The 13231-nt window shown below is 39.2% G+C and overlaps 2 protein-coding genes across 31 annotated transcripts in view; one reads left to right on the top strand and one right to left on the bottom strand.

The window, feature by feature from the left end:
- CACNA1C (calcium voltage-gated channel subunit alpha1 C) overlaps positions 1 to 3883 on the bottom strand; it is a gene marked incomplete at its 5' end in the record, with an annotated part of 496619 nt that extends 492736 nt beyond the window's left edge. For 17 of the 22 annotated variants that reach the window (XM_083401668.1, XM_083401704.1, XM_083401699.1 and 14 more), the window contains one exon: positions 3486 to 3876. In XM_083401668.1, coding sequence (XP_083257794.1) covers positions 3486 to 3624 — 139 coding nt within the window. Of the gene's footprint in view, positions 1 to 3485 lie in introns of all 22 variants that reach the window. The other 5 variants (XM_083401690.1, XM_083401679.1, XM_083401705.1 and 2 more) reach the window with 2 other exon arrangements.
- The window catches only part of DCP1B (decapping mRNA 1B), a 36478-nt gene that overhangs the window by 8345 nt on the left and 14902 nt on the right, over positions 1 to 13231 (top strand). For all 9 annotated transcript variants that reach the window (XM_083402145.1, XM_083402147.1, XM_083402148.1 and 6 more), the window contains 2 exons: positions 8913 to 8979; positions 12693 to 12828. In XM_083402145.1, the coding sequence (XP_083258271.1) occupies positions 8913 to 8979; positions 12693 to 12828 (203 nt within the window). The remainder of the gene's footprint in view (positions 1 to 8912; positions 8980 to 12692; positions 12829 to 13231) is intronic.

The following is a 13231-nucleotide window of genomic DNA, read 5'->3' as shown; positions in this document are numbered from 1 at the left end:
AACAAAATAACTGCTACAGTTGTTGAAGAACAAGAAGTAGAAAATCCCTTCCCCTCCTTGTTCTGTAAAAAGCATTCATTTCTGTTCCTCTTGCTTGCCATCTGGTTAGGAACCCTGGATGTTATGACACCCTTAACCAGCCAACATCAGCAGTGGTTTTTGTCTACCATTTCATCTGTTCCTCTCAAATCTTCAGTCTTCTCTAGATTTCGTTAGAGTGGACTATGAATAGTTGTTATAGCAAGTCTCGTTATAAAAAATTAAGAAACAAAATGTTTTGAAGTAAAAATGTGATCCATCTGAGCTGAACTACTTTTTAAAGTCCCATTTGATTTCAGTAGGACAAAACTAGCCATGCATTGAACTTCCCCCCTGAGATCAACGGGACTTGAAAGTGCTTGATTTTAGCTCAAAGTGCCCTGGGTGCAAAATGTGGTTGATAATTGACCCTGATCACATCTATCCATTGGATACTTGCTAAAATATGCTGACTATTCTAGTGAAGCTGAGGCTCCAATACTTTGGCCATCTCATGAGAAGAGAAGACTCACTGGAAAAGACCCTGATGTTGGGAAAGATGGAGGGCACAAGGAGAAGGGGACGACAGAGGATGAGATGGTTAGACAGTGTTCTCGAAGCTACGAACATGAACCTGACCAAACTGCGGGTGGCAGTGGAAGACAGGAGTGCCTGGCGTGCTCTGGTCCATGGGGTCACGAAGAGTCGGACACGACTGAACGACTAAACAACAATTCTAGTTCATCCTCACATAATGGCCCAGTTCAGAATATATTATCTCAGCTCCTTTGCTCCTCCCTTTGTGGCATGAACCAGGAAGTATCTAATTAACTACAGTGTTCGTTTCTGTCTAAACCAGGGGTTGTCATCCTGGTTCCTACCGCCCACTGGTGGGCGTTTCAGGATTCTGGGTGGGCGGTAGGAGGTTCTACGGCACAAGCTGAATCCTCCTTCCATCGAGCCCTGGTGGGCGGTAAGGATATTTTACCATCAAGAAAGATGCATAAGTGGGCGGTAGGTATAAAAAGGTTGACTACCCCTGGTCTAAACTATGGCTGCCAGCTGTGTCTGAACTCTAAATTTCCAGCTTTGGAACAAGCTGGGATCTATGATTGAGGATGCTGACTTATTCCAAAGCTGGCAACCATAGTTTCCCAGTATAGATGGAACAAAAAATTGTGGTTAATTGCAGACTTTCTGGGGAGATGGTTGGCACTGTGAAGGAGCGAAGGGGCTGTTTGCATGGGCAAAAGGCTTGTTCATATCTTGTCTTAATAAGCCACAATATGATGGTCCAAACACAACTTTGCTTTTAAATACTTAAAATAATTGTTTGCTATTTTTCTTAAACTGGATTCTTTCCCCTCTCTACCCCTCCAATTCAAAAGTAGTTCTATTCTAGGGGTAAATACACTTCATAACCTCAGCTGTAATCAGGCGTAGATTCAATAATAGTTATTTGCTTGAACCAGCTAACTATAGCCTAGAAGCAAAATTAGTGCTTACTGTAAGAAAATTACCTCTTTATGCCCTTCCATTAAATTGGCTAGTACTTATATTCTTCAAATAACATTTTTCTGTTGTATATTATTTTGAATAATGTATTTTTGTATACATTTCAGCCCTGGTTAAACTATTCTGTGTAATATAAAAATGAGCACTTGATATATTCAAGCATAATTCTAGCAATAACAGAACTTTGAACGTCAAGTAGGAGGACTAAACAACTAAATGAAACCCTAACCCTTCGCTTAGGCAGTATTTGAAGTCAGTTTGGTTTCATTATACATGTGTATCTGTAGGTATCAAATGAAACAGAGATCTGTTAGTAATGGCAAGGGACAGAACTTTTGCTCATCGGAAGTAAAATACTTCCATGCTGTAAAGAGAAGTATTATAGTGTGGGTTACTAGTATATAATTTCCCTGAACAGGGATTTTACTTCAACTGTGTTGTGCAAACAATTCTATATCGTTACAGTAGACTATCACAGAACTCTAAGTTGAAAAGTTCCAAAAGGTCTTCTAGATTAGTGGCTTACATATTCAGTAAATATTACATTATGGGTCTTATGGGCAGAAATAAACTGAGATGACATTGCAGGGCAAATTGAATAATGTGACATCAAACTGTTACAACAGTGTGCTCAGCCTTTTCTGTTATGCAGGTCTAAAAACCACAGTTTTGCTACTTGTTGGTCTGACAGCAAACTTTCCCCCCTGGTATAGAAACATAGATTTAGAAATGTGTGCTTTTAGAGAAAGAAGACCTGTTTCAGTTTTAAGTCATGCACCAGCTGTACTGTGTATTTTTATGTATAGACCATCATATGACATATCATATTTCATAGGGTGGCTTGCCACTTGAAGAACCTCCTGAGGAGCCTGTTTTCCCCTAGAACACATATTTAAAGCTGCTGGTATAGAACCACTTTCCTGCTCTGAGGTAGACCTGTATACGAAGCAAACAATATCCACATTATACTCATTGCCTATAGATTTCTTCGTACTCTAGTACAAGTCCATTGGATGTCTTATCTAAACTTTCAGCACATTTTGACCTAGGCTCCCAGCACTTGTTGGAGAACCATTGATAGATCATTCTGATACACCAAAAATACCAATTCATTACAGTATCTATCTTCATTAATATTCAGTATTGTATCAGAGCAAAACTATGCCATGTGAGAAGAGGTGGAATGAAGTGCTTAAGATAACAATGCTATGCAGATTGTCAACGGCGGGTGCTGATTTTGCAATGGCTCTCCACTCTCAGAGGTAAAATATGAGGGGTGGTATGAGAGGCACTTTTTGAGTTTTCTGCTAGTATGGATGGTTCCGAATTCATAAAAAGACTAATGCAGTACACTGTACAGTGCCAGAGGTTCCCTTTCTCGATTTCAAAACATAGACAGTACAGTTTAGTCTGGACATACTTTGTTGAGAAAATATGGCCAACTGTGGCCATATTGGACATTTCTTTGAGATAAGATAGGCCTTTCCAAGTAGACTGGACAGTTTTATTTGAAAAAGGAGACACTATTCTTGTTCCATACTGTTATTATATACCCATTATGAGAGGTTCTGTATTCTGATTTTGTGCAAACATTTAAAAGTAATCAAAATTATTTGTGACCATGTACTGAGTAATTTTGAAAAATGAGAAATGAGAAAACAAAAATCTCTGACACAGTGAGCATTTGGAAACCAGTCTTGTTATCACAGTTTTAAGAAGCTAGACATCAGTTCTCTGCCAAATTGTGTAGGCATATTTATTTCTGAAACTGCCTGTCTCTGTAAGTACTCTGGGAATTCTCAGTTCTAAAGACCTTTCTTATAAATTTAGAAATAGAATTTTAGAATATTTCACCTGCAGATACCAAAATATTCACTCTATTTTTTCAGATATAATAAAATACAGTTATCTTTTCATTGAGTTTTGTATATCATGTTGCTATGGGTCCTTACCTCCAGGTGTGATGTAGAAGCAACTGAGTTGGGTTTCATGGACCATCTTGCCAGTATACTTCACTCCAGGTTCCCCTGGGTGGTGCGTAGGAAGTGGACGATAAGCTGTAGTTGCTTGCCGAACAATGGTCTGAAACATCCTGTTCTTCAAAATGAATTTTCACAGTCCAAACGGATAGATCGCAAAAGTGAACTCTTTGCGTGGCAGTGACAATTTCATTAGAAGTATTCAAACCTAGTAGCTGGGAAATTTGCAAAAATTATACATTTTTGTTAAAACTCCCAAAGGCAGCCCGAAGGAAACCACTTTACAATCTGAGCGATATCTTGTGAGTCGTTCCTTGTTTTTTTCAGTTCTTCCCAGTCTTTTTCTTGCGGTCTGTGCCTTGTGCTTCCTTAAAATCCTTCTCCTCTGTTAGTTTTACAGGGAAAACTTGGACTGAGAAGTGAGGATAATGGGCTCCATCTGCCTGTCAGTTCATCACCTCCCTGAGTCATAGAGGTCTCTGGTTTTCATACATCACCACCACTGTCTCTGATAATGTACCCTTGTATTTGGAGGAATATGTCTTTCTAAAGGGGTTCTTGGACTTTCTGGACTTCACCCAGAGAGAAATTTTCATCAAATGAATGAATTACATTTTTTTTAAAAATGAGAACCAGGCCAATAGAGTTACAGAACGGTGATACACACGAGTCTTATGCAATGCATGTTTGATGCATATTTTGCAGCGCGTGTCTAGATCCTTTCATCTATATGCAATGTGATAAAGTGCCTGTTTCAGTGCCAGCCCTGAAAACTAGCCTTCTAACATTTTTCAGCAATTAAAAAATAACTCCCGGATAACATCTCCTTAAAAGGAAAGGAATGCAGTTTACCCCATAAGTATGCAACCTTTCCAGTGAAATTAATCTGAGATTGCAAATGGCTCCACAGACTAATGAGTGAATAAGCTTGTTTTTGTGTCTGGGATTGTAAATCATTCAGGGGCAGCATGCTTTAAATGATGGTGTTGCCTTAACTTTATATTCAGATACTATGCATGTGGTTAGTAGTCTGTCCCAGCCAGGAGACTGCCCTATTGTAAACATGCATTCCTTACTGGGTCAAGATACCGTTGAAAACCCCACTCACTCCTATCTGTATTGCATTCATTTAAAGTGCTACTTTGCATTTCTGAGCCTGCAATCCTGTGGCATTTGAGCCATTTTTATTTTTTTTATGAAAGCAGCCAGGGCACTGTTAAGGGAACTTAAACACCATTATAGGATTATAAATCCCTTTTCTTCCAAGCAGAAGTTAACCACAGATTTCTTGAGCTAAAGAGAGATTTGCACTCTTGGTAATAAATCTAATCCAATCCATAACTTGTCACAAGAGATGGATTTAATTTGTTTTGAGGCATCTGGTTTAGGCAATCATTTTTGGATTTAAGTATTTAAGTATGTAACAACTCTTGCCCATATAACACGTGTGCGGGTACCACCAGATTCAATGAACATGCATAAGTGTGGTGTCATATGGGAGTCCTAATGTGAAATAGAAGTGACGTGTGCTGCACTGGTGAACTTAACACTCCGTGAAGGAAAATGAAGAGCAAGCAGTTCAAAATGTATTCTTTTCTGATCTATTTAAATAAGAGAGGAATTGAAAACTGGTGCCATAAGGAGATGGCAGGTATATTTGGCCTATGCAACACTACTGCACTCTAGTCAAAGGGAGAATTGCAGGGAGACTCTCTGCCTTAGACAATAGGTCAGGAGTCCAGCAAATAAGTTGATATTCTCTGGCCTCTTTTACAGCTTCCAAGATGGGTTTTCTTGCTGGTCTGGACAAACTGCTATTGCTTTCTCGGGACTTGAGTCTGACACTGTTAGGAATGCATTCTGCTCCAGTCCTTTGCCCTTTGCAGGTCATGTGGGGTACCAGTTCATCAAATTTGATATCCATCACATTTATATTTTCAAGTGAAGAGACTTCTCATGTTGATTTTTCTAGTTCTGTGTACCTTAAGGCATTTTGCATTTGACACTTTATGTTATGATAAAAATAAACAAATCAATTCATGCTTTTTATGGTTTTAAACTGTTGTTGAAAAAGTTCAGGCTTAACAGAGTGCATTTAAAAAAAAACCCAACTTTCCAGTTGTGTAGGAATATTAAAATATTTCCCTGGGGAGAGCTTTTGCTCAAAGTGCATTGGGATCCTTTCACTGAAGTCGTTCCCTTGCACTATTTTGGACCCCACAACCACATTTTTATTGTGTTCATCTGTTTGTGCTATCCCGTTGTGTTTCTTCAGGACTCAGTATTGTTCCCATTTTACGGATGTAGGGTGAGTAGCTGAGGCTGAGATATGGTGGCTTTCCAAAGACTGCGTAGTAAATTCATTTCTGAGGTGAGATTTGAACCAGTGACTTCCTGAATTCCAGCTCAAGCTCTGGGCCTCTTTGTTATACTAGCATTCTTGCAGTTATTAGTTAGAATTTATTGCTGAGCATAAAGAGGACTAATAAAGAATTGAGAATATTGTTGAACAGTTGTGTGAAGTGGATTCTTAGTAGGTCTGTTCATAGGAGGCAAATTTGATGGGAATTGCCATTCAAATGGTATCGTGTGCCACATCATCTGATCGGTTATGCAGGGCAGGGCTCCCCCCCCCCCCCCCCGGTATTTTATTCAAGTTGGCATCCCTGAGTCTGTTCATATAATAGTCAAAGTGTAGCACAAGAAAAGCTGCATTGGAATAGTTTGCAATTAAGTGATTTGTGCACAGATTACCATTTTGGAGCGATTCATCATCCAAATAATTTTTCTGAAGAACAGGAATGCCGCAGAAATTTAGAATCGCATTGACAGACTGATATAGAAAATACTTCAGCCCCATGTACAATTTCTGCTTAAGCACTCAGGCAATGCTTTTAAAAAGCCATTTCGCAAATTCAAAACATTATGTTAGAAATGACCCTAAAATGAAGCAATGTTAAGTAGTGAAGGTATACACCAAAAAAGAGAGAAGCAAAAACTGTTGGTGTATTTCACAGGTTAAGATGAATTGTTCTTGTCTGTAGTCTTCAGACTGCTCACTTGCACATTAATCCCATTGACTTCAGGGGAGAGCCTTGACATTAAACAGTGTATTTTGCCCTAATCCATTGAACAGCATGTGCAGCTAAGTCTCTTCATAAACCATGGAAGGCAAGACAGTAAGCACAAGCTGTTCTGCAGTTTGTAACAAGAAAGGACCAATTGCACGTGACAGTACTCAGTTACCGGGTCTTGGGTCACATGACACAAGCTGCAGCACAGTCTTTCAAAATAGGAGATTGAACCCTAACCTTATTCACTGTCTTGTTCAAAGGCGAAATTGCATCCTTTCATTACTGAAAACTCATTTCTCAAGCTGCACTCCCATTTGTCAGCAAGTCTCTTTTTGGAAAAACATGTTGGCTATACACAGCAAGAGAAAATAAAGAATGCTTAGCTGGGGGGAAGTAGGAAACATTCTCTTTGTTGCTTGTTGAATTAAAAAATGTCACAGGAAACATTTATGGTGATAAAATATGATGATGTAAATAGAATAAAAAATTGTAAATATGAAGTGCAAATTAAAACAATCTTTAGGTAATTAAAAATAATGCTAGCCCTAAAATAACATCTCTGACTTGGCAAACAAGCTTAAGTTTATTGGGATTTGAATGCATTTGCACAAATTCAGCATTTAATATAGGCAAGTAAAGAATATATGAAACCCAAATCTGCAATTCCCAGGAGGAGAAAGTTCAAATTGAGAACTCCCAAAGGAGCACGATGACAGCAAATGACCAATTGATCTTGTCTGGATGTACACTTAATATGAGGTGGTAGATTTCAGTTAGGGTCTCATGTACAGCATATGATTTACTGCAAAGCTATAGTCTCCTTTGAGAATCAGAGCGAGTGTATTTAATAACATTTCCCTGTAATTCCTCCTGAGGTTGCTTTGCTTTATAAACTAGCCCCTGGGTGCTGAAACTAAGATAGAAATTACACCTTTGGAAATTGAATAGTGCATTGATGTGGTTGTATCTGGTTTTGATCTCGTGAGGGCAAATTATAAATAGTGGAGACCATGCAAGAATTGTAGGGAAATATATTACGGTAATCTATGGGCCTGCAGGTGTGTTTCCACCATCGGGGGGTGGGTGGGTGGGGTGGAATTATTCCTTGTTTGGGCAGGAAGATGCTGCAGTTTAGCAGGCAATAACTCAGTGCAACTGAACTCCATGCCACTTTACTTTGTAGCAAACATATAGCACAGCCACCTAATTGGAATTGAGTTCCAGTGAAGTAACCTTCAAGTTAATGTGCTTAGGCGCTTGATGTTCAAAAACCTAACTTTAACTATTGAGTGCTCTTAAAATTGCATTGCAGAAGGTGTGACATCACGTTCTGTATTCAGATGGTCTGAGGACAAATGCTATTTTCACATTCAGCATGAAAATAAGTGCAGATATCACTCCTTAATTTGGGACCTAAAATAGCTCTCATTATCACCTTCAATAGATTTTTCTGCTAAACACTTCTGGGGTGGGGCTTGTTGGCTTGTGCTTCAAGATTTAATTTCCTTTTTCTGTATAAAATGTAGACATATTGTCACAATGTAAAACCAACAACACCTCCTGAATTATGTATACAGGCGTCCTGGACCCACTACAATCTATTGTGTTAAATGCTTTATTTAGACAAGTAAAACAAAAATCTGGGACATTGATAGAAAATGTTCTGTAAAAATGGGTGCAGTCTTTTAAACATTGCTGCTATTTATAGTGATTATTTACCCCCAAATGTTCAGAACAAATCTCTTAGCAGACTTCAATTTTCAGTTATTCCAGGATTTCCAGTTTACCAAAGCGATGATAGAAGGAGAGACTGACTTTCACTCCAATAACAGAAGGTTTATTACATTGCATATACTGTACTTTGTTCTCTCTATCAACATTCCCCAACTAATCATGTAGAAGACCACATAAGACCTGATCACTCTGAAAAGCACTCCAGAAAGTACCCCCAATTCCATTCCATTCAGATGGGTGAAAGTTGCCCATTCATTCAAGGCATTGGGGCTAGTTTCCAGCAGCCAGAGGTCCAAATTATGTGGGTTTTCAAACGTTAATAAAAATAAATAAATGCAGACCTCATGGATGGGGCTGCGGACAGTGTTGCACAAGTAGAAGTTGGAAGGACCTGGTGCGTTGGTACAGAGCCAGAACAGAAACTGGAAGGTATGGGGAGCAGCCAAATATTTGCATCATATAGCAACAGGGGGAAGGTAAAATGCAACTGTTTAAGGCTTACAAAATATTTTTGAAACCTTTACAAAGCCAGAGGGTGCTGGAAAGCATTGTAATGTGTTGTTCATTGTTTGTGTTTGATGTGCATTTACAGTGTCCATTTATGGAATTTGGTTTTATGATAAGGAAGAATGCCAAAGAATTGCAGAGCTCATGAAAAAGTAAGTGCTGGTGGTCAAAGAAGCCCTTTGCGGATTTTATTTGTGTTCTTTTGCATGTTATAGCATTGTTCATTATATTGAAACTGTTTAAGATTAACCCCCTTTATATTAACAGCATAAATGGGCTCATTAAAGCAGAAAGGTCAACTGATGCTGCGGTACTGTGCACACTTAAATAGCAGTAAGTCTTATTGAAATCAATGGGACTTACTTCTGAATAAAACTACATAGGATTGCACTGTGAAGCATATTTTAATTTGGACTAACGCATTTTGGAATTGTTCAGGGAAAGTTTCCTTCATTGGGAGGAAAGCTCTTATTTGATAAAGACTGAGGAGGAAATAAATCACAGGCAAATGTCTGTAAATTGTAATTTATTTTTATACTTTGCAATTTATTTTGTATAGTTATTCCTATTGATCTCACTTGCCCTGGTATATGGAGAAGTATGCAACTTTATTTCCTACTTCTTTGAAATAGGACTGTTTGTAAGATTAATCTGCTGAAACAGGTTAGTGCCTTCAGTAAAACTTGGATTATACAATTAAGCCAGGGACCATATACATTCAATAAATGTTATAAATGTGCTTACTATAGTATATAGAGATCAGTTCATAGTATTTTTAATATATTTGTTTTATAATATCCAAGCACTGACAGATAGCATCTCTTTCTAAGTGCCCTGAATGATGAAATTCCACCACAGGGTGGATTAGCTAGGTGCCGGTTTGAGGGATCCTATCTGGATTGCTGAGGTCAGAGGTCCTCCAGGCCATAATCTGAGGTGGCAGTGGCTCTTTAGGGTGTCAGACAGGGTCTCTCCCCGTCCTACCTGGAGATACCAGGAGTCAAACCTGGGGTGTTCTACATACAAAGCAAATACTGTACCACTGAGGTAAGGCCCTTCCCTCTCTCTCTTTGGTAATCCTGTAGCCATCTGTGTGGTAATGGTAGCTAGGCCACTTGCAGAGGCATTCCAGTTATTCTGGTTCCCATGTTACTTTTACACTCGCTTTGTATCTAATGCCACGCTCTTGCAATTGGTTGTACATATGATGTTTGGACTGTAACTTTCTAAAGATACCAGGGTGGAGTCCAGTGTAGAATCTGGTGCAGGTATGCTCAATTTATCATCTAAAGTCTAACTCTAACCAGGTGCCTGCAGCTTAGAGGATTTATCAGGGGAGTTAAATTTGCCTGGGCATAACAATGGACCAGCCAACCTTTGTTTTTGCCCAGTTACATTACAGTGTAATTACTGTGAAACGATCTACAGATTTACTTCTCCTGCTGGGCATTGATCAGGAAATTCTACAAGACCTGGAAATGGATGTTCAAAGAGTCCATCTGCTGTAGAGAAAGAGAGAAGATGTTTCACTCTAGGAAAGTCAGAGCTCCTCCTCCCCAGTATTATTATTTAGATTTTTACCCCACACTTTCCTCCAGAGGAGCCAGAGGGCAGCAAAACATATCAATACTAATACAATTAAATTTCTAAAAATATTTAAATACTTCTAAAAACAATCACCTACCGTTTTATCCTATCTTGACTCACATTCACAGTGAAGTACAATAGAAAACTATAAGCTACACATTACTGCTTATTAGACATTACAGAAATTTGCACAGATCACAAATTTAGTTAACAATTCCCTAACACAATTTAATTGCAGCTATAGTCTTTTTGAAAAAAGAAATAGGCATGTATCCCTCTTGTGTAGCAATTGAAAGGAGCAGAGTAATTATATTAAAAATCTCTAATATCTCCCCTTAGTTGTATTCCCCACCCCACCGCATCAGAAGTGTGCAAATGCTTCCCTCATGGGGAAATTTCTGAACTTTTTCTAGTGCTGTGATACAATTTTTGAGATATACTGCACCTAATGTTCCAAATGTAGTCACACAGTAGATCTATATAAAAGTCATTGTAATATTGGTAGTTTTATTTTCCATTCCCAATATTGACTTGTCTTTTTCACTTCCACTGCGCAGAAAGTTGACAGTTTCAGTGAACTGCCTACCACAACCTCAAGTTCTGTTTCTTGGGTTAGTTGCAGTCAATTCAGATCCCACCTCCATATGTACAAAGTAGTTCTGTTTTGCCCCAGTGTGCATCACTTAGCCCTTGCGTACATTAAATGCTGTGTGAAACTTTCTTATCATTCACTCGGTTTGGAGCTAGATTCTTCTGGAACTCTTCAGTTTGCTTTTGCATTTCACAGCCCAGATAACAAACTTGGCTATCTCACTGCTTACCCCTGACTTAAGAACGTTTATGAATAAAAGGTAGCATTCCCAGTACAGAACCTTTGGGTAGTTTATTGATAATTTGTCTCCTTATTTTAAACTGTTTAAAATGTCTGCTTCCTTTTCTTAAGCAGTTATTGATCCATAAGAGGTTGATATGGCAACAGTCATCTAAAACAAATATTAGCATAGCTAGCATAGTGTGTAGCCTGTGCGGGGAGTGAAAGCATATTGAGCCATGACCAATACATGCTCCAGAGGAATAGGTCTGTTTGATTGGCTATAGCAAAAAAAAAAAAAAAGAAAGAAAGAAATAATCCTGTGTCACCTTAAAGGCCAATAAGACAATAAAACAGGTTTTGTTGCTTCTTGCTTTTGGTGGCGTTTGGGGCCCCATTATTTACAGATCTTTCCCCCTCCTTTCTGCTAACATAGAATACCCATCAAACATCCAATCAAAAGTAGAGTCCAAAGACTCTTGAGGATAAGAGTTGTGGGCTCCTGGATCACTGACCTCTATGAAGGTGGATTTTACATAAATCTCTTGCTGCAATGCTGGAAGAAGCAACACATTAAGCGCTCTGTCATCAGTGACTCGGATATCTGTTGTCACATGTTGTATTCAGCCCACAGTGAAATATCTGCCTGTCCTTAACTGCTTCCATGCCTGATCAGAAAGCCTCTGGGAGCCTCAGCCTAGAACGGGAGACTGACAAAGTTGACTTGTAGCCCATGAAAGCATCTGAGGAAAGAGAGTGGAGTGCCTTATATTGACAATCCCTGTGTGGCAGTGGTGCCTTTCTCATGGTGAACAACACCACAATGGTTAATATCAGGAGCAAGAAAGAATTTATACAAGATTTCAGGAGAAGCAAGCTGTCATCTGAAACAACTGTACGTTATTGAAAGATAACTGTGGCTAATCAGCTCTCCCTGCAGTTTTTGGTGATTAAATGTCTCTCAGACTGCTAATTTTCTTCAGTAAAAGACTAGTTTGTGAGGATTTGTATGATTGTAAACCATGTTTAGTGGGTTATAATAGCAGCATTTCATCTAGTTAAAACTGCACTGCAGTTCAGCCAAGTGACTGTGTGTTAGAATTATCAGCAGTTTGCAGTAATTATAAAACAGCTGGGGCAGGAAATTGGTCATTTACTAGCAGTTAAAGACTTGTTTGTGTATATTCGCCACCCTACCATCACCAGCAATCATAAAATGAGCTGTGGTTTAATGTACTTCCCAGCCAGACGATCTGTGACTGTGTTAGGGATATTTAAGTCTTTTATGGCCCAGTGTGCACAAAATTTGAGAAATTACATTATCAACCCAGGCAAACCTTATGAGATAGCCCTTCTCCTCCAAAACAACAACCTTGGAACCATTCTTAATGTCTGCTAAATGATTTGAAGCAGTTGGAATTGAACTCCATTTTCTCCCTCATTTTTAACTTCACCCTTCATTTCCAGTTTAACTCAGCAAGAACAACTGAAAGCACAGCAGGGGGCTGGCACTGGAATTTCCCCAGTAAGCCTGAATTTGGGTGACAGCAAAGAAGTGGATATCCTACGGATGCTCAACAAAGCCAAAGATGAATATACCAAGGTGAGGCCTATCCTGTATAAAACAATACCTGCAAGTATTCTTGGATGAGACTAGATTTATCTAAATGCACTACTGTCTGGGTTCGGACTCGGTTTTGGAACTGAATCAGCTTTAGTTGCTCTGATGGATGACCTTCATTGTGAAAGAGATGGAGAGCACTACTGTGTTACTTCTGCTCAATCTCTTGGTGGCTTTTGACACTATTGCCCACAGTATCCTGCTGGACTGACTCAGAGGAATTAGTATTGGAGGCACCATATTATGATGGTTCTGTCCTTACCTTCATGGCTGCGTTCTGAGTGTAGCACTGGATGAATACTCCCTGGCCCCCTGGCACTTGTGCTGTGGGGTCCTGCAGGGCCCAGTGCTATTAGCATTTATACGAAGCCATTGGGGGCAGTCA

This window comes from Podarcis tiliguerta (genome assembly GCF_965153285.1).
Source record: "Podarcis tiliguerta genome assembly, chromosome: 10".
NCBI lineage: Eukaryota > Metazoa > Chordata > Lepidosauria > Squamata > Lacertidae > Podarcis > Podarcis tiliguerta.
Note: the sequence above shows the minus strand (reverse complement) of the source record. Positions and strands in the feature narration are given on the sequence as shown.